At 46.5% G+C, this 24,046-nt stretch overlaps 1 protein-coding gene across 1 annotated transcript in view; it reads right to left on the reverse strand.

Annotated features, from left to right (window-relative positions):
* The window catches only part of TTC3 (tetratricopeptide repeat domain 3), a 331,906-nt gene that overhangs the window by 111,205 nt on the left and 196,655 nt on the right, over window positions 1-24,046 (reverse strand). The window contains exons 28-33 of the mRNA XM_029603249.1: window positions 17,058-17,378; window positions 15,929-16,198; window positions 9,406-9,452; window positions 8,612-8,668; window positions 4,803-4,876; window positions 4,117-4,272 (exon numbers count right to left, since the gene is read on the reverse strand). Of these exons, the coding sequence (XP_029459109.1) occupies window positions 4,117-4,272; window positions 4,803-4,876; window positions 8,612-8,668; window positions 9,406-9,452; window positions 15,929-16,198; window positions 17,058-17,378 (925 nt within the window). The remainder of the gene's footprint in view (window positions 1-4,116; window positions 4,273-4,802; window positions 4,877-8,611; window positions 8,669-9,405; window positions 9,453-15,928; window positions 16,199-17,057; window positions 17,379-24,046) is intronic.

Genomic DNA, 24,046 nt, shown 5'->3' on the forward strand with positions numbered 1-24,046 from the left:
TCTCTTTCACCCTTCCTTCCAACTTCACCACCTATGACCGTCACCCAGGGAGATGGGGAGGGAAATATTCAGCCCCCCCCCCCACCATCTTTCCCATAGCATAAGCTCCTTCTTGAGCTGTTCTCTCCCCCAACTCTTGTAACATTAATTCCTTTTCACATCTTTGCCCCCACAAGCATTCATCCACTCTTGCACCATTTTCTCCTTCAAACATTAACATCCCTCTCCTTCCCCCAACACTCACATCATGCATTGCTCCCGAAAGTATTCATCAAATACATTCTCCCCCAGGGGCGGATTGAGGGAAAACAGTGGCCCGGGGGATTTTTCTCCATACTGGCCCATGGGTACCCAATTACATATACAATATAATTTACATATATATGTACACACCCTTATATTTCGGCATGGTCCTCCCATATCAACACAGTACTATTTGCCAAAACTAAAAAAATAACAACCCCACATATGAAAAAGAATACCACAAATATTACACCAGAATCTAAAATATCAATACATCTCCTATCAGGAAAACAGAACAGGCCAAGCTACTACAGATCCCTACAGAGAAACCACATGCTAAAAGAATGCTTCATCTCAGTCTTTGCATGCAGAACACAAACTCTCACCAAATACAGAATAAAGCCACAAAGTATAAATAGAAATGCGCAGACAAAAACTAAACTGTAAAACGTATCACGCCAGACTCTATACAGTGCAACAATGGAAAAACAAAAATGTCACCATTCTTCATGAAACAATCAATAAAATCAAGATATATAAATCATGAATCATAATTATAAAATCATACTAATAAAATAATTTCAAAACAGCTGATGAATAGAATATCCAATAATTAAAGACTCAAGCAAATTTTGAAACCTTTACCAAACATCAATAAAATATTTCAAACAGCAGCACATCACATACTACCCAATAATTAAAATGGTAGTCAGTCAAGAAAAATGAACTTAAACAGCCACCTTTACTTACCCTCTCCAGCAGTTCTCCTACTTCTTTCCCTTGCAGGCCACACCAGAAGCAGTAGCTGCTGAAGCTGTCCTCATGGTCCTCTTCCTTAGGGACCACAACCCGTCACGTCACGTACACACACACACACTCTTCAAGACCAGTTTCTGTCTCTCACACACCAATCATCTCCCCAACCAGTATCTCTCTCTCATACACACAAGCACACACATACCACCAGTCATTTCCCTGATCAGTCTCACACATACACACGTCGCCTCTCTGGCCAGTCTCTCTCACACAATGCTCTCGCTCCCCTTACTTACACACAGGATTTCAATCACACACATGCTCTCTCTCTCTCACAGCCACAAGCCAGCCAAAAACATGCTCCATCTCTCTCTCGCACACACGCATTGACTCACACAAGCACCCTCCCTGACTCACATATACACCACACACACAGAAGCACCATTCCTTTCTCATACACACACACACACACACACACACACACACACACACAGAAGCACTCTTCCGATCTAAGGCCCCCAGCTGAACAGCTGGTCTCCGGCGGCGGCTAGCAGCACCAGTGTTCACGTCTTTGGCCCCTGCCGGCGCCTATCTTCATTTTTTCGCCCCCGCTGGCCACGATTTTTATTTCTTTGGCCCCCAACGCTTGGTCTCTAGCGGGAGCTGGCTGAGCGGCGCCCATCTTCATTTTTTTGGCCCTCGTGGGCTTGGTCTCCCGCGGGGGCTGTCTGGGAGGCGCCGGCCCATCTTCTTTCTTCAGCCTCTGCCGGCCACGATTTTTATTTCGCCACCTACCTTGAATTGATGGAGGTCACTGGGCTGAGTGCAGGCTGCAAGAGACGATTAGCCACGCGGTCGAGAACACGTGACCAGCTAGACCGGCCCACCGGGGGAAGCCCGATCCCCCGATAGGTCAATCCGCCCCTGTTCTCCCCCTTCTCTCCTCACTCCCTTTCATCACTCACCCCCTTTCCCTTGCCACAAATTACTCAAGCTGGACTGGAACGTTCTGGGCAGCTTCCTTCTCCCCCTCTGCTGTTGGTTGAATCTCAAGTCTTGGAAGCCTAGGCGCCGATGCAATAAAATTTGCGGAAAGCGGGCGCTGACTTTTCAGCGCCCGCTTTCTTAGTGCATGCATGGCACCCGCAAGGGGGGGCGCCATGCAATAAACAAATTAGGGGGTCGCGCTAGCAAGGAGGTGGTTGGGTCACTAGTGCGACCTTATATAGAATGACTAGGGGGGGCATAGAAGGACTAGGGGGCATTCCATGAAGTTAGCAAGTAGCACATTTAAGACTAATTAGAGAAAATTCTTTTTCACTCAACGCACAATAACGCGCTGGAATTTGTTGCCAGAGGATGTGGTTAGTGCAGTTAGTTTAGCTGGGTTCAAAAAAAGGTTTGGATAAGTTCTTGGAGGAGAAGTCCGTTAACGGCTATTAATGAAGTTTACTTAGGGAATAGCCACTGCTATTAATTGCATCAGTAGCATGGGATCTTCTTGGTGTTTGGGTAATTGCCAGGTTCTTGTGGCCTGGTTTGGCCTCTGTTGGAAACAGGATGCTGGGCTTGATGGACCCTTGGTCTGACCCAGCATGGCAATTTCTTATGTTCTTAGTGCCTCCTTGCTAACGCGACCCTACGGTTACTGGCGGTCTGCCAGTTATGAACATATCGGCGCCGGTCTTCAAAGCAGCCGGCAGAGGTTTTTTTCTTTTTTTAACTTTAAAAAAGTACAGAAAAGCATTTTTTTCTGCTTTTCTGTACTTTTTTTCAGTGCACTCATCTATTAATGCCTGCTCTAGGCAGGCATTAATGTCTGAGACGCACATTTATTTTTTTGCATTGGAATGAATGAGTAATAGCCTCATTCACATGCATTTGCATGTGATGAGCACCAACTCTTTCACTTCGCGTCAGACGCGCGTTAAATATGCGCTAATCCCCCCTATTGCATTAGGGGGTGGATTAGCGCCTATTTAACCCGCGTCCGACAGCTCAGCTGAGCGCAGTGTATTGCATCGGCCCCCTAGTGAGCTGCAGGGCCTAGTCCAGTCCCTCCCCTTCAGACCGCAGCTCAGAGACAGCAGCAGGGTTGAGGGCTGGAGCAGGAAGCTGACTGGCTCTTTGCTATCCTGTTAGTTTCAACCTCATCTCCTCCACTGCTACTGACTGCAGACAGAAGGGAGGAAAGTAAAACAAGAACGAACAGAGAAAACCCTCTAATCTCTGCTCCAGCTCCTCTCCTCTGGCTCTACAGCAACTAGCAGCACTGTGAGGGGCTGGAGCAAAATGTCTCTTCTCTACTTTATTCTAGTGTTTATGTTTCCTGCTCCAGACCTTCCCCTCCCCTCCTATCCTCTGCAGTGCTGCTCAGTTGTTATGTAGCCAGGAGGCACATGAAAGAGCCTCAGGCTGGCCACCACCCACCTAGGAGGTATGTGGATGTTAAGTGCCCATGTCTTTTGCCCCCTGCTGGAGTTTGAAGATAAACAAGGCATATATAATTTAAAATTCCACTATATGCATTTAGTTTTCTTCGCCCACTCAACCATGCCTCGAACATCTACTTGAAAAGTGGCTAAATACAGCCACGTCGTGAAACTCTACTTAGCTGTTCTGCCCAGGGCAAATTTTCAAGTTCAGGGGGCTAGGCGTCCAGATCCCTTTCAAAAATTGCTCGCTTAAATGACCGAGAACCAGTCCAAAGATGAAAAATATGTTCACTGAAAACAGGACAACCCTAGGTTTGGCGTGATGTACAGCTGAGTGGCAGTCCTCGTCTGAACTCCCGTGTCCTGTCCTTTGGGATGCTGAAGTAGCAGTCACAACCCCTCGGGGTTAGGTAAACTCTTAATGGTGACTCTCCAGTGCTGGGCACAGAACACTACCAGCAGTGGCTCTACGGAAACACCATCCTCTTTTTTTTTTGGCCATGGCAGTAATTAGTCTTCATATGGTAGGGGGATGTGAGAAAACAGAATCCACAAGGGGGTCTCTACCGAAAGCCAGATGAGAAGCAATATGTGGCTGGGCTTGACAGGTCGAGGGAGGTTACCCCAACACTTACAGAATATCAGTTTTACACCTAAGCTCCCAACACACATTGGCACTTACTCATATAAGCTTTCCCGGGTTGGGTCTGGGTTATTATCTAAGATCCTTTGATAATGGTCACCGACAGGATTATCTTCATATATAGCTTCAAACTCTTCCACCTGATCTCTGATATATTCCGGAACTATGAAGGGATTATAATCATCCAAAAACATTCTGTAAAGGAAACACATAGGGCAGCGATTAGAGAGGGAGAACCAAGCTTGGTGAAGCTTTCCAGGTCCAGCTGCCCTTCTCATGTGGACTTTTAGGAGAACAAGCCAACACAGGCAGAATGAATGGGCAATAATAAGAAATCCCATCAGAGGTTAACCTTATGCTGCCACCATGGCATTGTGCCGGCCAGCAGATCAGTCCATCTGTAAATGCAGCTCCAATGGATAATAGAAATAGTGGGGAAAGCAGGCATCTTCAGCTTGGAGCTGCCCTCTCTCTCCCCCCCTCCCCTTCATGATGTCCCTCTAAAGAGACAATGGTTCGGTTTTCAGCAAACTGAATAAATCGGAGCATTTTGTGCCAAAGCACCGGACAAGAAATGAGGCTTTTCCGCAGACTGGAACCCTGATGCGTAAGCCAAAGGCCAGGACTTTCCTCCCCTCCCTGGACACACACAGTGATAGAGCAGCTCCTGGCCAGAACTGGGAAGCAGGCATGAACAGCAGCTCCGAGCACCTGCTGGTACTCACAATGTATTCTCATCTGGAAAAAGAGTATCTTCTGCTGTTCCTGCACCAACATCCTGCGACAGAAAGTATATCGGCTAGGAGGCAAGATAGATAGGAGAAAGTCAAATGTTGCACATCTTGCAGATTTAGCGTGGTCTTATGAAAATCTCACCTCTTAAAAGTTCATCCCTCCACAAAAGTAAGCACTTTGGGCAAACACTAGCTTACAGGAACTTAGAGGAAAGAGACGAACATTTCATGAGGACTAATTTCCCCCTTTGCTACTGAAATTTGCATATGATTATGACAACTAACCAATGGCAGGGCAGCTCTCAAAATGCTCAACGGCATCGCAACATGCTCTGACCTCCCTGAGATCACAAACAAACCAACTGGCCTGTTTCTCTGTAGAAAATAAAAACAAGAAGGAACTGCAAGCATCAGGCACGTCGGGAACATATAACATATGAAAAGTGTGAATTAGGAGTCACTGGGCACTATAATAATTGTGGCACTATATATATATATATATATATATATATATTATAATTCCATATATATAAAATACACTTGAGGCTGGTGGCACTGTTTCAGCACTGTCCACGAGGGGGTGCTGGCTGCTTTCCAATGCATGCATTTCTTTGCAAAGCCATGTGGGGAAAGCATGACTGCATTGCCAGGAGACGGGGCTCTTTGGAAAATGGAGCTATGTGGCCCGGAGGTAGCAGGAGAAGAATGCTCGGGTCAGCTTTGGAGGGGAGGGAGTGAACAGTATTGGGGGTCGGGCCGGGGGCAACATGCCGGAGGGACAGTTTCCTGACCATCCAAAAAAAAACAAAACAAACTCAGTTGAATTTTCAGTGGGTCTCAGCTAGAATGACTGAAACTGGATTAATGGTTCAAAAGCTATTAGGTGGAGGACACACTTATTGGGGTACGGGGTACAAACAAACAGAAAATGCCTTGACTTGGCTCCAGATAGGATTCAGCTGTGAGTGAAGTTCTGATTCAGACCAATAAATGTTCAGCACAAAAGAACCAACCGGTACAGTTCTGGTTCACATGAGAACATTTTAATATAAGGAACAGAATGATTTACAAAAGCAGGGAGGAACATACTAGCAGGATTTCACTGATCAGTGCTAGTGTCTGCCAGAAGTTCTCTGAAGCACACACGCAGCTTGCATTGTTTATTGCTTTTTTTTAATCATGAATGTGATATTTTATCTGCTTACATTTGTAGATAAGCAGAATATACATTTTTAAAATAAAGTACAAAATGATTTACTACTACTTATCGCTTCTATAGTGCTACAGCACATATGCAGCAGGGAATCTCTGAGACTTTGAAATGCTTATTGTATTTGTACTGTGAAACTCAAAAATGTAAATCCAGATATTGGTCTGTGCTCATTCTGGTTATGGGAATCAATGAGTAAATCACATTAGGATTTTTGTTTTTAAGTCAAACCTTTATTCTGAACCTGTAACCTGAATTTGTTTTGGGGGGGGGGGAGGGGGGCAGAGTTATTCCAGTTCAGTTTCAACCAATAACAATGCAGATTCTATTCTGGGACAGGGGAAAATAAAGATTTGGTCTGATTTTTGTTTCCAGTTCAGGTTCTGTGTGATTCCCTGCATGGTGATTTCATGAACTCAGCTTTCCTGTAGGAGGCGCAGCTAAAAATATTGTGCATTGATGGCTAGGTTAAAGAGATCTCCTTACTGGCCCAAGGACAGGACAAGAATCTGATCCAAGACATTTGCTTCAATCAATTAGAATCTCATTAAAGCCCCAAATACCCAGGGATGCCCCTATCATCCTCCTACCTGTACTTTTACGGGTCTGACTGGAGACGATAAGATTCTACGTGAACTGACCAAGACTTTTTTGTTTGAAGGTCTTAAATAATGTTTAGTTTTTAGAAATAACTAACAATATATCCAGTAAGTGAAACTTAATGTTTTATGGATCAGTTGGTAAATATTATAAATACTAAAAGGTACACCATCACTCATCCGTGTATTTTCAATTTTAAGACGCTCTCACTCTACTGCCATCAAAATTTTCAGTTTAGATATATGACCATCATAATAGGCATCATCGTATTAGCTCGCGCTTTAAGACGCAGCCTTATGCTTAATCATAGGTCACTAATAGTGAATCAGACAACAGCACTTTTTTCAAGTCTTTTTTATAATGTGCAGCAATTAAAAGTTAATTCGATAGAATACTTAGCTTTCTTGATATATATATATATATTCTATCGAATTAACTTAATTGCTGCACATTATAAAAAAGACTTGAAAAAAAAGTGCTATTGTCGGATTCACTATTAGTGACCTATGATTAAGCATAAGGCTGAGTCTTAAAGCGTGAGCTTTTACGTTGATGCCTATTATGATGGTCATATAACTAAATTGAAAATTTTGATGGCAATAGATCGAGAGCGTCTTAAAATTGAAAATACACGGATGAGTGTTGGTGTACCTTTTTGTATTTAGTTTTTAGAAATACCTGATAGCGGATGCTCAGTCATCTTTATGCAAATTGGAACCTGCCTTAATTTGTATTTCTAGTTTGTTTTTGCTCTTATTTATGTTTGCTGTACAGTAGTTGTCTTATCCATTCATTGGTTTATTGTATTATTAGATGTTTTATGTATTTTTGTTTTTATTCTATGTCGCTTCAGGCACAAGTGAGGCAGGTTATAAAATCAAATAAATAAATCTCAGGCTGCTGTTGGCAGTAAATCAAATTGCGCAGACCTGAAGTAGGGAGGAGGAGTCACATCAGGCAGGAAGGAAGGAGGAAATATGCATTGGTCAGAAGACAGATGAAATGGAACTGGTGGAAGGGTTGACTGGTGGAATGCGATCGGACCTGGGGAGGCACGAGTGTGAGTGTATGTACAGGTCTCCAATCTCAAGGATGGGGATGGGGGAATGTAATTCAGACGTGTGGGCCTCTCCCCCCCTCAAATCCCATGCTGATCTCAGGGTGACTAGAAACCAGAAGTTTCCAGGTACACAACAACAGAGAAAACGTTAAGATTTCTATTACCAAGGGTTCAACCGAACAAACATACATCAGGCTGCGTGCGTGCGTGCTTCCAGTTCTCAATTGGCTAATCACAATTGTCAATTCAAAAGCCGAAAGTCACAATGTTCAATACCATACAACCAGTGTCAACCTCTAGATCAGCTATAAATATTTTGCAACATCAAATTAAATTTAAGTGCAAATGTGATGCAGGATTATGCAGCCCTAGGTAAATGCAAAAAGAGTACCGAACATCACTTTTTAATTAACCTCCCTTCCTGGAAGCTGCTGGAAGGTGGTATTTTTGTGGAGGCTTTTTTTTTTAATTGAAACCTCTCCACAGCTGTCATCCAGCAAGCTACACATTTATAAACTATTAGGACACTTTTATTGGTTATTTTTATTCCTTGTTCAGGTTTTAGTTTCTGTTTTTAGGATTTAGGAATTTACATGTGTTATTTTAAGATTTGATTGTAAATCGCCTTGAATTACAATTGTAAGTAGTGCGATAAATCAAGTAATAAACTAAACTAATTCTAGTCCTGGCTGTTAGATTCAAATGTGACTCTTCACCATAATAAAAAAAAAAATATATATATATATATATAAATATCAAAATAAAACGTGTCCCACACACCAGCTTCATAATCTGCCACAAGACAGGAAAATCTTTACCATAGGCGAGTGGTCAGCTTTAATACCTGGAAATATAAGATCATGATCTCGCCAAAGAGTTCACACACCAAACATGGTATTACTTGGTAAACTGATGCAGAGAAATACTTACTCTCGATTCTTTTTGCTTCTTTTTCCTGTTTTTGTTTTTAATCTTGATGCTGTTAGTCTGGAAAGCAAATAGCTCATTCATGAAAGTAATTTTCCATCGGTGTTCTGTGCTTTGACCATCAAAATGTACACAGAGGTGCGCTACCTTGAAACTACTCAACAGGACCACAAATACATTCATTTAGCAGAGGGGTTTTCCCTGTCTTCCCTTCCCACCTGGCTATTACCCGGCACGGTCCTTTGGCTGGGGACCACAGAGCACAGCTCCCTTCTGGAACCCAGTGGGTGCGCAACCCAAGTCTGGCCATTAGGTGTGCAAAGTATACCACGCAAAAATCCTCTCAGGATCACATCATATGGTAAGTCAGTGGGTTCTAAAATCAGGTCCCCTGCCCTCCAGCAGGTCCATTGTTCAGGATGTCAACAAAGAATACATTTATGAATTATATTTTCTCTAAGTGTCTTCATTTACATATTTTCATAATCAGGACCTGCTTGGAATCCTGAAGGGCTGAATGCAAGAAGCCTGGCTATAAAGAAAAAACGTATGTATAGTTTTGCACAGAACTGGGATGACAGTAAAAAAGTAAACGTCAAGACAGGTCTTTAGGAGTACAGCAACTATAATCTTCATAAGCAATCCTAAACCTCAGAGGTTTGGTTAAGCAACAATTAGCTACCTTATTTGAAATCAATAGCTATACTAAAATAAAAGTCACCAAGTAGACCAGAAATAAAATCGGTTCATATCAGATGTGTTATTTCTAAAATAAAGATTCAGCAAAACAAACTTACAGCGTCGTCTTCACTTCCTTGTTTCTTTAATACAACACAGGGGCCATCTGCAGGAAGAGCAGTAGCACTGATCACCATTCAGCTTAAACAGGAAGCGTACAACATATTTTCCAGCACTTTGATAATTTAAGCTGCTCATCTTGGGCCAGGCAGAGAGGATTTTCTCACCTAGAACCCCCGAACTGGTTGGTCATACTGGCCAAACATATAGAAACATAGAAATGATGGCAGAAAAAGACCAAACGGCCCATCTAGTTTGCCCAGCAAGCTTTCGCACTTTTTTTTTCTCTCATACTTATCTGTTACTCTTGGCTCTTAGTAACCTTTTTTATTCTATTTCCCTTCCACCCCCGCCATTAATGTAAAGAGCAGTGTTGGAACTGCATCTAAGTGAAATAGCTTAATTAGTTAGGGGTATTAACCACCGCAATAAGCAAGCTACACCCATGCTTATCTGTTTATCCAGACTATGTAATTCAGTCCTTGTTGGTTGTTGCCTGAATATAGATCCACGTTTCTTCATTGCCCCCTGCCGTTGAAGCAGGGAGCTATGCTGGCTTTGCATTGAAAGTGAAGTATCAGTCTTGCTCCCCTGCCAAACCAAGCGCGGTGCAAGAAAAATAATGTTCCCTTCTCATCAATCCTCTCTGTACAGCATTAAAATAGAACACTGTGGATAGGAGAGCAACCAACATCAACTTCACTATGGGACCTTGTTAAGATGAATTATTTTTTCAAATGATAGGTTGTTCCCTGTACATCCTCTGATCAGTTCAGACTCCTGTGTTTTGCCTCCCTTCCAGCAGATTGAGACAGAGAACATTTCACTGCCACATAACCCGGTGTGCCACCTGCAGTCCCTCAGTATGTCTCTGTCTCCAGCAGATGGTAGAGGTGCAAAACCTGCATTCTGGAAACTAGTTTAAAAAAAAAAAGGGGTGGGGGGGAATAGATAGTTTCTTGGAGATTTCCTCCCGGGAGGTTGTCAAGTCCTGGTGGGGCCATCCCTCCTGATTCTGAGATGGATGAGCAGGGGGTTGAGGACCCTTATATCGCTCGGTCTTTCACCGCTGGGAGTAGAAATCTGGTGGAGCCAGTTCCCTCTCCCCCAGGAGGACTCGCAGAGCCTGCTGCCACTCTTTGATTAAAGGGAAGTAGTTTTTTGTCCTTTCTGTAAAGTTAAAAAAAAAAAAAAAGTGAGGTTGCTTAATTTTTTTCCCCCTATCAATCGACTCGAATGAGAGCCCAGCAGGGGCTCAGCTGTAGCGCTCTCAAACTTTAGGCTCCTCAGGTGGCTGACTGCACTCACGGTCCGGGTGGGCTGAGAGCATGCTGAGTAACAGCAAGTGGATTGCGTGTGTGTGGTGATGCGTGCACGTGGCTCTCTTGGCCCGGCTTTTGTTCCTGCCTCTGATGCAGCTGCGAGAGAAGATAAAATGGCCACCATTCTTGCACTAATCGGGAAGGGATCTGATGCTTCCCCCGATGTACCTGAGAACCTCCCAGGCCTGTGCTGTCTTTCTAGAAAGACTTCCACCTCCTTGACATATATGAGAGTCTGGAAAGTTTCTGAGGCTTGGTGCGCAGAGCAGGGGGCTGAACCTATTCGGGCATGCAAAGCGTGTATTCTGACCTTCTTGCAAAGAGGTTTGGTGAAGGGTTTGGCCTTTAACTCCCTCAGAGTTCAGGTGGCAACTTTGGGCTATATTCAAGGCAAAGTACAGGGAGTGGCACCACTGCACCCTCAAGTTCCTTTGGGCTTTTTGCATGCGTAATCGTGACAAGGGAGTGACATGGACGGTTGCATCCATATGGCCCAACAGCCTCAACATATGCCAGGCTGACACTTGCTGGCTCTGCTGAGTCTCTGCTGCTATGGTCGACAAAGTGACAGCCCTTTGATGAGGCAGGAAGGCTTTGGCTTGAGCCATGTCTAGTAGGGCTCTTATGAAGTCCAATTGAGGTGACGGGCCGAGATGGGATTTTGGGTATTTGATGACAAACCCTAGCGACTCCAGCACCTGGATGGTCAAGCGCAGGGACCTGACGGCCCCTGCCTGAGACTTGCTCTTGACCAGCCAATCGTCCAGATAGGGAAAAACATGCATCTTCCAGCCTGCGTTGGCCAGGCATTTTGTGAAGACTTGTGGGGTTGATGCTAGCCCGAACGGCAACATCAGTACTGGAAGTGCTGTTTCCCCACCACAAATCTGAGATACTTACTATGACTGGAGAAGATCTCAATGCAAGTGTATGTGTCTTTTAGATCGAGGGAGCATAGCCAATCCCCTTTTCACAAAAGAGGGGGGGGGGGGAATCAAGGTGCCCAGGGAAATCATTTTGAACTTTTTTTTTAGAAATTTGTTCAAGGCCCTTAGGTCTAGGATAAGACAGAGTCTTCCGGTTCTCTTTGGAATCAGGAAGTACCTGGAGTAGAATCCCTGCCCTCTTTGCTCTGGTGGGACAGGCTCGACTGCTCTGGCTGCTGGGAAGAAAGCTCCACTAGCAGAATCTCCTGATGCACTGGCCCCCAAAACAGGCACAGAGGGCAATTTGGTGAGGCATCCAATAGGTTCAATTGGTACCCTTGACAGACGATGAAAAGAAACCACTGGTCCAAAGATACACTGAGCTACTGGTTCACGAAGAACTGCAGCCTGCTCATGACCGGAGGGTCCAATGTCCCAGGTAAGGGTGACTAGTCTACATTCCCTACGACCCAGTCAAAATCCTGTCCCTGGAGTTGACTGAGGCGCCAGCTGGGGCTTAGGGACACTGCTTCCTGTGACGGCCACAGGAGCCCTAATGCTGTTGATGGAAGCGAGGAGGTGGAAGATAGTACTTCCTCTGGCGAAAGAAAGACTTCCTCTGTCCCATTCTCACTGACCTCCTAAAAGAGAAGGATGGGTCTGGTGTGCTGGCTAAGAGTTCTTGGAGGGTTTCATGATAGTCCCAGAGCTAGGCCACCGCATCCCTCACCCTATCAACAAAGTGATTCTTCCCAGTATACGGCACATCAGCAAGTCGCTTCTGTACCTCCATCAGAGATCCAAGACCTGCAGCCGTGCCATTCTGTGGGTGCTGATTCCTGCTGAAGAGACCCTCAATGCCATCTCGAAAACATTGTAGGTTTCTCGGACCTCGTGTTTCCCACACTCCAGTCCCTTATGCACTAGCAACATGAGAGTGTCCTGCTGCTGTTCAGCCACCTCCTGTACCTGCTTCCAGATATCCCATGAGTACTGGCTCATGTAGAGCTGAAAGGAAGCAATGTGGGCAATGAGCATGTTCTCCTGAAACACTTTCCTCCCAAGAGTGTCTGTTGCTCTGTGGTCCTTTCCCTTGGCGCCGAGGAATGAGTCAGAGAACGCATGGCTCTCTTGAGAGTGGATTTGACTACCACTGACTGGTGAGGTAGCTGACACTTGTCGAATCCAGCAGCCTTTTGGATGAGGTAGACCCCGGTCTTCTTATTAACAGGAGGCACTGTGAGGGGGTGTTCTCATATCCTCAGCAGCAGCTTCTTAAGGATATCATGTATTGGGAACACCATGATCTCCTTAGGAAGCTCCACGAACTGGAAGATCTCAAGAATTTTGAGCCTGGCATCCTCCTCCGTCAGCAAGTGAAATGGGATGGCTTCCACCATCACTCTCACAAACCCTGCAGAGGTTAAGTCCTCAGGTAGAGACTTCCTTCGCTCTTCTGGAGAAGGGAGTTTCTCAGAGCCCTCAAAGGAGGACTCCAAGATATCATCCCCCCAGAGGTCATAGGGACCCTCATTCTCAGTGTAAGCCACAGGGGATGGGGCCTTATGCACTCTACCTTTGTCCAGAGGTGTAGGCACCGGCAAAGCTGGACAGGGGGCTACAGGCCTCTGCGTCTCTGCCAGCCTGGGTGGAGCTTCCTCCCCAGAGGAACCGGCAACGTCCACCGTATCAGCAGGGGGAGGCATTGGTGCCTTGCCGGGAACAGATTCTAGCTGGGTTGGTAAAACACCAATGAGCACATTGAACTTCTCCAACAGTGGTTCCAGGATGGACGGTACTGGCTCCAGTGCCATTGCATCTATGCCCTGCAGTGCCTGTTCCACCTCCAGCTGGACTCACTGCTCCAGCTCTTCCTCGAAAGTTGCCAATGCCAACATCAACTGAGAGGAAGGAGGGGTGGCCAGATCCTCTTTGGACCTGTGAGGCAGATCGGTAACTGGCATCAGGACTGGTGAAGACCGTTGTGGACCCCCGGCACTGATAGAGAATTGGCGCTCATCACGGGGGGTCGCTTCGGGGGCATCATGGCATGAACCGATGCATCCCAGTGCCTGGCACCGTGCATTGATGAGGACCGGTGTCTATGTTTCTTTGGCTTCCCTGGATACTCAGACTGGTCCTTCCTCAGTGCAGAGGCTGATGACGAGGAACACAATGTCCTCAGCCTGGAGGAGCTCGACAGTGGTTGGTTTCCGGTGCCCCGTCTGCCGACAGTCCTGCCGATGTCGATGGCGCAGTGTCCATCAGTGCAGTTCCAAGGTCCATCAATGTCAATGCTGTTGATGGCTTGGACTTCTTCGACCTGAAGAGCTATTCCAACTTGTTGAGCCAAAGACATCCTTTTGTGGTCATTTGTCCGCATAAGCAGTGACCCTGGATGTCATGAGATGCCCCCAGGCAGAGGACACATATCTCATGTGGGTCCTTAATGGATATCGTCTTCGGGCACCAGGCACATTGCCGAAAACAGGACGCGGGATGAAATAAAAGGGCTGCAAAATCGAAATTGATGGCAGCGGGCGTCAATGGCTGGCAGGCACAGAGGCACCGCTGCTGCAGGGGGAATCAACTGCGAAAGGAAACTTACCAGAAATATTGAAAACCCTGACTAGGAACACTACAGGGAAGCACTGAGAGGGACCCGGCGAACATCACAAAGAAAAATTCTGATGAAAGCGAGAAAAAGAGGTTTTCCACAAAGGTCAAAAAGCCAACGCATGCTCACTCACACTGCGATGTTTACAGCTCTGTGGAAAGATAGAGCCTGGAGAGGGACCCCACATGGTTGCATGGTATAGGGCTTGCTGAGCATGCCCAGTGTGCCAAGTCAAAATTCTAGAAACTTTGACATAAGTTTTCCATGTTGGGGCTTCATCTGATGATGTCAACCATGTGTCAGGACAACCATCTTGCTTTGCCTTGGAGAACACAAGAACCTGTGTGTTGGTGATGGGGGTCAGTGAGAGGCGAGAGAGTAAGTGCTGGGAAGGAACAGCGAGAGAACAGAGCATTTGGGGGGGTGGGGTGAGTGTGTGAGAGAAAAGCTGGGAGAAGCAAGAATGTGGGAGGAGCCAGTAGGGGCACTAAGGATGGAAAGAGAGAGGTGTAGGCAAGTGGAGGGCCAAGAATGTGGGGGATATGGAATGAGACAGTCAAGAGTTGAATGAGGAAAGAGCAAGAGTGTGGGGGGTGGAGAAAGGAGATACCAAGAGTTTGGGTAGAGAGGGGAGAAGGCGATAAGAAGGAGAGTGGGTTGAATTATGGGAAATGGGAGAAAAGGTGAGGAATGGAAGGAGGAAGAGAAAGGGGTATGAAGACCAGGGATGGCAGGAGATGGAGAAAGGATCCTGGGTAGGGGGAAGGAATCTGGGGTGATAATGTAGAAGGAAGGGGATGAAGAATGGAAGAGAGTGTGCAGGAGAAACAGGAAGAAGCAGGCAGGATGAGTAGGAAGAGAAGAAAGAAGGGAAAATGCAGGAGAAAGGGAGAGAAAAAGAAAGTTGCTGCAGAAGCAAAGCAATAAAGGAAAAGTGAGAGAATGGAAAGACAAATGAAGGAGGACACCAGAGAAAGAAAAGAAAGGAGAGAGAATGAGAAAGACACCGAGCCAGAAAATCAAGCCAGTTGCCAAAAAATTGGAAACTATTTTAGAAATTAAGAAGAAAGTAGTTCCCTGACGGGGAAGGGGAGTAAGAGAGAAAAGTCTGCACAGCCAGCTCCCTCGTCATCACCCCCAATCTCAGGGTGAGCAGAACGCAGAGCTTCCCAGGTACTATGGTTAAAGCCCATATCACAGAGGTATCGCTCGCACCACTCCGTCATCCAAAAATGCCAAGTATATTTTCCAAGACATCTATGATCAAAGTTCACAGCAACCCAGGAAAGCAAAGAATCAGTTAAAGACAGCCATGCCTATTCAATCCTTGAATGCTGGGGACCCCCACCATGAAAGAGACAAGTCCCTTATCCTCTGGGGGTTTTTGTTTCACCCGATTACGCTCACATAAGGCACAGAGAATTAGTGCTCACCCAGTGAATCTGGAGTGTTTCGGGGCACAGAGAGAATATAATGCAAGCACCTCTCTTTAAGAAGATTTTCGATCAAACACCACAAATACAACCCCTCTTCTTGTAGCTACCACACCCAACATCTCTTCCATACTCTGCCATGGAGCAAACACCGGGGAAAGGGGACTGGCAATTACACAACAGCAGCCCTGTGGTATTTCTGATCCTGGGATTGCAACACTTACCCATTATTTTGAAATAACAATCCAAAGCTTGATGTAAAGCTGGGCAAGGGAACATCTCTTTATGCTCCTGCAGCAGCCATATTAACCAGCGAGCCTTCTCTGGTGGCGCGCCACGGAAATACTCCAAGATCTCTTTACCATGGTGGCCGCAGATCATGGAATCCAGCTTACTGCCATACTCATCATTCCAGAGAGACAAGAGGGAGTCGAAGTCAAGTCTTTCCAGACAGTCACCATACCGAGCCAGAAAGGCTTCCGCGGCTTTCAAACCTGAAAGAGAGTCAGAAGGAACCAATAAAAAAAAACAAACCTCAGCGAATAAAGGAGGCAGTCACTGTACCAGAGCAGCTACTGCTTAACGGGAAGTGCAACTCTTGCCTGATCTGTGCCGGCTAGCTCAGAGATTGCAAAGCAGCAGAACACTTACAGGAAGGGAGGCTAATTCCATTTTCCAGAAAAGCAGTCCTTTCCCTTGATCTGTATCAGATACCCTCATCTTAGGACATGCAACTCAGGTAGCAGGGAGCTCCCTGAACCAGAATTCAGAGCTCCACGGAGCAATGGCATTGCTGCTGACTGTGCTTTCTAATAACTACTGGTCATATAAAAAAGTTCTGTGTATTACTAAGCAGCATTCTCCAGCTGGTCCGATCAGCAGAAGCCAGGTCCCAGAATCAAAACCAAAGTCTCCTGCATGGTACAGCGCAACCATGTGGTCACATCATCGGACAGGCTCATTCTTTTTCCTCTTGTAAGCTGAAAACAATGTGGCAATTCTGCAGCTACTTAAAAAAAATACTTTTGAAGAGAAAAAACCCCCCAAACAATACTACAAATTTTAACTTGAAAGAGTAATATTCCTTCTTATACAAAAGTCACTGGACATGTCTTGCCTTTTTCTAGAGTCCCTCAACCTCAGCTCATGCATTCAGCTCTCCACACGGCATTTATGGCCCATAAATTGTTTATTAGGGATTACAGCTTGACTGCAAAATATACCTTTAAGATTGAAAAAGAAAAGGATGTTCTAATCATTTAGACAGCATACAGGAAGAAATTAGAGGTTGCAGTCATTTTAAATTAAAATTCAACGTGACAAATTCCTCTGATGAGAAAATGTATCACCTACCTAAAGCATTGACTTCTTCAAGCCAGTCTTTGAGCTTGGGCCTTACTTCTAGCTGGTTTAGCACATGGAGGAAAATCCTGGTGTTGACTTTATCATCCTTCTCACTTACATGATTAATGAGCAACTCCATGACTTCGGCTGAGGTCATACTAGCAGCATCAGTAGAATATATGATATAGTCCTGCTCACTTATCACCTGCCATGAAAGCAGGTCACTGAGGAGTTTAGTGGGGTCAAGCACACCGGTTTTAATCAATTCGGCATTTTCTGTAATATGTTGCATTATCATATCATCAAAGCATCTCTTAAATCGATCAGAATCTGTTAAAAAATAAATACATAAATAAAAACCACACAAAAGAGACCCAAAGTGATATACTGAAAAGTCATTGTCCAAATATTACTAAGCGATGATGCAGTCACTGCACATACTCCAATAAAACTGCCTCTCAGCATTACAGGTAATTCTTATAACAGTAAAAGCCATGGTATAAAATGGAGAAATTACCTACCTGATAATTTTGTTTTCCTTAGTGTAGACAGATGGACTTAGAACCAATGGGTTATGTTCCCCTGCCAGCAGATGGAGAAGGAGTCAGATTTCAAAGCAGACTTCACCCTAGATATAGCCCTGCAATGACCTCAACCCTTCAGTATTCTCTTCATAAGCCACTGTGGACATACTGTACTCAACCAATCAAACACTGAACCCCGGTAAGAGTACAGATGCCCTGATCTAGAGACTAGATGACGGCTTACCTGTAATCTCTTGGAATCGATATCCACTCCACAGGCAAATCCTTGGCACTGTTCTTAGGCAGCTGTGGGCGGGATGCTGAGTCCATCTGTCTACACTAATGAAAACAAAATTATCAGGTAAGTAATTTCTCCATTTCCTAGCGTGTAGCCAGATAGACTCAGGACCAATGGGATGTACTCCTGATCAGGGCAGGAGGCTGCCTGCAGTCCGATTAACACCGCCCTTGCAAAGGCTGAATCCTCTCAGGCCTGTACATCCAGGTGATAGAACATGGGAGGTGGTATGCAAGGAGCACCACATCGCCGCTCAGCAAACTTCAACGGGAGACAGCACTCTAGCTTCCACCCATGTGACCGCCTGAGCCCTTGTGGATTGAGCTTTAACTTGAGAAGGTAATGACTTTTCTGCTTCCACATAGGTTCCCGTGACCACCTCCTTAATCAGCAAGCTATGGTAGCCCGCGCAGCTGGTTCGCCACGCTTCCTTCCACTGTGAAGGACAAAACAGGCAGTCCGTCTTTTGGACCAGTTCTGAAACTTCCAGATACCGCACCAAAGGTCTACCGAAATTCAAATGACGGAAGAGGCAGTATTCTGTTAGCCTGGTTTGGCCTCTGTTGGAAACAGGATGCTGGGCTTGATGGACCCTTGGTCTGACCCAGCATGGCAATTTCTTATGTTCTTCTGCATCCTTGTGCTTATCTAGGGATGGCAATGAAATGGATTAATTCTAATGAAACTCTGAGACTGCCTAGGGCAAGAAGGATGGAACAGTACGAAGCTGTAAAGCTCCTGGAGTCATCCGGAGGAACAGTTCCTGACACAACAATGCCTGTAGTTCAGAGGTGAGACGTGCTGAGCTTATAGCCACCAGGAACACTGTTTTCAAGGTTAATAAACGCAAAGAAAGACTGCACAGTGGCCAAAAGGAGGGCCCTGCCAAAAATTCTAATACTAGATTAAGATTCCACAAGGGAACCGGCCACCATAGGGGTGTGGCTGGAGGAGCTTCACCCCTTTCAGAAAATGGGCACGTCTGGATGAGCCAACAGGCAGGTTCCGTTCACCTCGTCCCTGTAACAGGAAAGCGCCACTACCTGGACCTTCAACAAGTTAAGGGTCAAACCTTTAATTCAAACCATCCTGAAAGAATTCCAGAATTAGTGGAATTTTGACCGCCTTTGGGGGGGGGGGGTTGGAACACACCACATTCCTCACATCAGGCCTCAAATACACTCTCCAGACCCACACATATGCTAGGGATGTAGAGAACTTCTGCACATGGAGTAAGGTGGCAATACTGCTGCAGAATATCCTCGCTTTATCAGGCGAGCCCTCTTAAGGGCTCGCCTGCTGTGCTGTAGCAGGTCCCTGTGTGGTGGGAGGCACGGGGGGGGGGGGTGGTCTCCACCAGGAGTCTCCGCATGTCATATTGCACCAGGCATACCACGATGCCTGGTGCAATATGGAGCTTCTTATAGGTCTAATCCCCTGTGGTGCTTGATTCTGCGAATGACCCTGCCCAGCAGGGCCACGGAGGTAAGGCTGTAGCAACTCTTCTTCCGGCCAGGTCTGAATGAGAGCGTCGATGCCCAGGGACCACTGATCTCTTCTGTGACTGAAGAATCGGGGAACCTTCACATTGTGAGATGCGGCCAGCAGGTCAATGGACAGGAGACCCCAGTGATCTACTATCAGCTGAAAGGCTTTGGCCGACAACGTCCACTCTCCTGGACCCAAACTCTCCATGTTTAGAAAGTCTGCTCTGACATTGTCTTTTCCTGCAATGTGGGACGCTGAGATCATCTATGGATGCATTTCTGCCCATTCCATAAGGAGATCTATCTCCTGTGACAACTGCTGGTTCTTGGTTCCAACCTGGCGGTTGATGTAGGCTACCGTCATTGCACTGTTTGACATTACATGGACCGCATGACCCTGGAGTCTGTGACTGAATTGTAGACATGCCAATCTGACAGCCCGGGCTTTCAGGCGGCTGATGTTCCAGAGGGCCTCTTCCTCAGTCCAACATCCTTGGGCCATCAGTTCCTGACAGTGAGCTCCCCAGCCCCGGAGGCTCGCATCTGTTGTGAGGACCAGCCAGTTTAGAGAGGACAGGAGTTCACCCCTGTTCAGATGAGCTTCCGGCAGCCACTGCTTGAGCCGAAAGCATACTCCCATTGGGAAGTGGAGGCGAATCAAATAGTCTTAAGACTGTGGTTTCCAACATGACAATAGTGAACGCTGAAGTGGTCGCATGTGTGCCCTCGCCGACGGTACTACTTCCAGGGTTGCCGCCATCAAACCAAGAACTTGGAGATAGCTTCACACCGTCGGGCATATCGTGCTCAGCAACTGATGCACTTCGGATATCAACTTCCTTATCCTCATGGTCGGAAGGAAGACCTTGCCCTGCTTGGTGTCGAATTGGATTCCCAGATATTCCAAGGACTGGGAGGGCTTGAGACTGCTTTTGTTCAGGTTTACGATCCAACCGAGTTTTTGAAGCAAGGAGGTCATCCTGTTGGTCACATGGAGACTCTCTTCCACTGACTTGGACTGGATCAACCAGTCGTCCAAGTACGGGTGCACCAGGATTCCCTCGTTTCTCAATGCTGCCGCTATGACCACCATATTCTTGGAAAATGTTCTCTAAGTGGTGGCTAGGCTAAAGGGCAGTGCCCAGAACTGATTATGGCAACCCAGTATCGCAAAGCGTAGGAAAAGTAGATGTTCTTGACAGATTGGAATATGTTGGTAGGCCTCAGATAGGTCCAGGGAGGTTAAGAACTCTCCCGATTGTACGGCCATTACCATGGAGCATAGTAGGGTTTCCATGTGGAAATGATTCGCTCGTAGATGCCGGCTGATGCACTTGAGGTCCAGAATGGGGGCGAAAGGAACCTTCCATCTTTGGTACAATGAAATAGGTGGAATAATGTTCCGTATTTTCCTGGGGCGCAGGTACTGGGATTATAGCCCTCATCCTGAGGAGCGTTAAAAGAGTAGCCTCCACTGCCTGCCTTCTTGTGATAGGAGTGGCAAGGAGACGTGAATATGTCTCGAAGTGCTGTGAAATTCCAGCGCATACCCTTCTCATATGACCTCCAATACCCATTTGTCTGAAGTGATCTCGACCCCCCTCTGGTAGAAGACAGCCAGTCGACCCCTATCTCCTCGTTCCCAGGGTGAGTCAGCAAATTTCTTTGGGGGGTTTGGGACAAACTGAACCTGTCCTCTCTTCGGCTGTCAACTATGAAAGGACTGAGACCTCCCAAAGGGCCAAGACCTCTGAAATGTCAAGTTTCTGTAGAGGCAAAAGCATTGGGAGCCCCTGGATCGATCCCTCATAGGTGAGGGGCACTGTAACTGCTTTCTCTCATCTTCTTCTAGCCGGGGAACTGGAGATTCACTCCATTTACTGGCCAGCTTTTCCAATTCGCTTCCGAAAAGGAGTGCTCCTTTGAAGATCATCTTTGTAAGATTTGCCTTGGAGGTTGTGTCTGCTGACCAATTCCACAGCCATAGCTGTCTTTTGGCCGCCACCACTGAGGTTACCCCTCTGGCTGAACTATGGCCCAGATCCAAGCTCTCGTCAGCTAAAAAGGCAGAGTTCCATAATCGCTCTGGAATTTACTCCAGTCATCCACCTTCTGAGAGAGGAGTAGGCATGAACAAGGTCCAGGGCACAATAAAAAGCAATCCGTAAGATCATTGCTACTGCGTCAAAGGCCTGTTTAAGGATGGACACCATCCATCTATCCTGTGCATCCTTTAAGGCCACTCCTCCTTCCACTGGGATAGTTGTTCGCTTAGAGACGGCACAGACCAGCGCATCCACTATAGGGAAATGCAAACACTCTTACTGCCGGATCCAGTGGGCATAAAGCTTCTAATGCTCATCCCCCTTTAAAACTTGCTTCTGGGTCATCCCATTCCAGCTCAATCAACTCCTGGATGGCTTCCAGTATTGGAAAGTAGCAAGAGGCTTTCCGTAGGGAAATCAGAATGGGATTCTTCGGTCATAGAGTCCGCCCCAGGAACTCCCAGCATCTTCAGGGTCTGAGAAACCAGGGCCAGCAATTCGTCTCTTTGGAAAAACCATAACATGATCTGATATGGTTCTAAACCAGGGGGAATTTCCCCAATTTCCAAATAATCTATATCCTCCCCTTTGTCCGTGCCGTCCGGGTCTCTGCCAGGGATGCTCTTGGTGAGGCGAGGCATGCCTCGAGGTCTGCTGATAGGACTTGGAGAGGGAGGTTCCATCCAGACAGGGGCAAGTGAGGTAGCAGACTGCGTCTGTACAAAAGCTTGAAGGCTCTGGAAAAATTCCACCCAAGAGAAGGCAGCCAGGTCCATGCCCCAGGAGGAACTGGGGTAGGTACCGCTGAATTCCCCTCTCCCATGGATGACCCAGACCCGGGGCTACTCAGATCCGGGGTAATTCCACTTAAGGCTGTGGCTAATCCATCCCCTGAATGGGAGGAACCGTGCTTAGCAAAGTCCGGGGGGGGGGGGGGGGGCAACTCTCCCTGGGCTTCCTCACAGTGCTGACATAAGCTGGAATCCAGGTCAGCCTGTGAAGCACTAATATGACAAGCAATGCAGAGAGAAAGGCGCTTATGTTTCTTGGTTCCTGGAGCCATTGGTGGCGGTAACTGTGTTCTGTCGGCTCATGCTTAAAATTTTATGCACTCAGATTTTGGTCGCCTAGGCGGGATGTGGCGAGGTGCATGCACAGCCCGTGCACCCGGTTTACCTGTATTCTGCATTTAGTAGGTTGTGCATGTATGTATGCGCATGACGTTATGGGCACAGCACGTGCGCAGAGCCAACGCACTGTGTTTACCGACGATCTATAGAGGGAAATACAGCACGCACAAAGACGCATGCAAGATGGCGCTGCTGCCTACCACACAGTGTGCTGACCAAGCCTAAAGAGGGGCCCAGCCCACCAGGGGGCCGCTCATCCCGCTTGGAAGCCCACGCTAGGAAAATGGCCATTTTTATGCATAAGGCCGAGTTGAATAGGCGAAAGCCCTAACGAGGAAGCCTATTATGAAGGTCATTGCCTAAACATTTTGGTGTCCTGTCATACCTTATTTTAGATATGAATTGTTTGGTTATGTTTTATGTATAAATTTTGTGTTGTGTTATTGTCTAAGTGCCATTTTTACTATATTTATGTATTGCATGAAAACCTGTTTTACAGATCCATGAGGCTAAATAAGAAAATGCCCTTTAAAATTGTTTTAAATAAATACATTTGGCAGTTTTACTGTGTAGCAATACAAAATATAAAGCAAGAAAAACAGTGTCAGAAATTGATGGCAAATAGGAGGCAGGCTAATTGTCGTTACCTGTGATCAGGCCTAAAGCTTGGGCCAAAAAACAAAATCAATTTTGCTGTGGACTCAGCAATTTCCTCCTGTGCCTTTGGGTGTCCAGTTCAAGCGAAACCAGGAACTGGAGCCATAAGCCTTTATTCACAAGTATCCAGGAATTTTTAACCTAACTTATATTCTCCTTCAGACTTATTTTAGTCCAGACTTTGGCTGGAGATCATGCACCAGGGCCCTAAATCCAGCCACCAGGTGTCTCACTTCCTTCCAGGGGCTGTGAGTGTGAGTGCCGATTCTGCAGCATCACCTGACCTGGCCAACCCAGTGAGAAGAAAACCAGACCCGAGAAGTGAAAACATTTTTAAGGAAACCATTCTAAGCATACATTTTGCCTGAGTTCGCTCACCCAATTAATCACAGGGGGTTGCCAAGAAGCCTCAGCTTAGCAAGGGAGCGAAAACGGGATAAAGTCAAGGTTCACTACTCAACAAGTCACGACATCTGCTCTTGATCTCCCACTAACCATCTGGCAAGAAGCAGGAGGTGGGGTGGGGTGGGGTCAGAGTGGGCGGAGGTCAAGGGTGAAAGCAATTCTTGTTAAAGAGGCTACCACAGTTATCCTGGGAGCATTCCCTCCCAAATCAGGGCCCTGGCCAGGACAGTAGTGCTGAGGGAGGTCTGCAGCAGTCTGACGGGGGGGGGGGGGGGGGGGGGGGGTCGCAGACCTCACGTGGTTCATCACATGCAGCCCATTCTCCCCTCACCTTTCAAATAAAATTATTTCTTCCCTCTCCTACAGGCTATAGAATTAACTAGTTTTAGGATATTAGACCAAGGTATATTTCAACCATTGCACCTCAGCAGCCCTCGAATCAAGATACAAGC

This window comes from Rhinatrema bivittatum, chromosome 5 (assembly GCF_901001135.1).
Source record: "Rhinatrema bivittatum chromosome 5, aRhiBiv1.1, whole genome shotgun sequence".
In the NCBI taxonomy this organism is placed as follows: Eukaryota; Metazoa; Chordata; class Amphibia; order Gymnophiona; family Rhinatrematidae; genus Rhinatrema; species Rhinatrema bivittatum.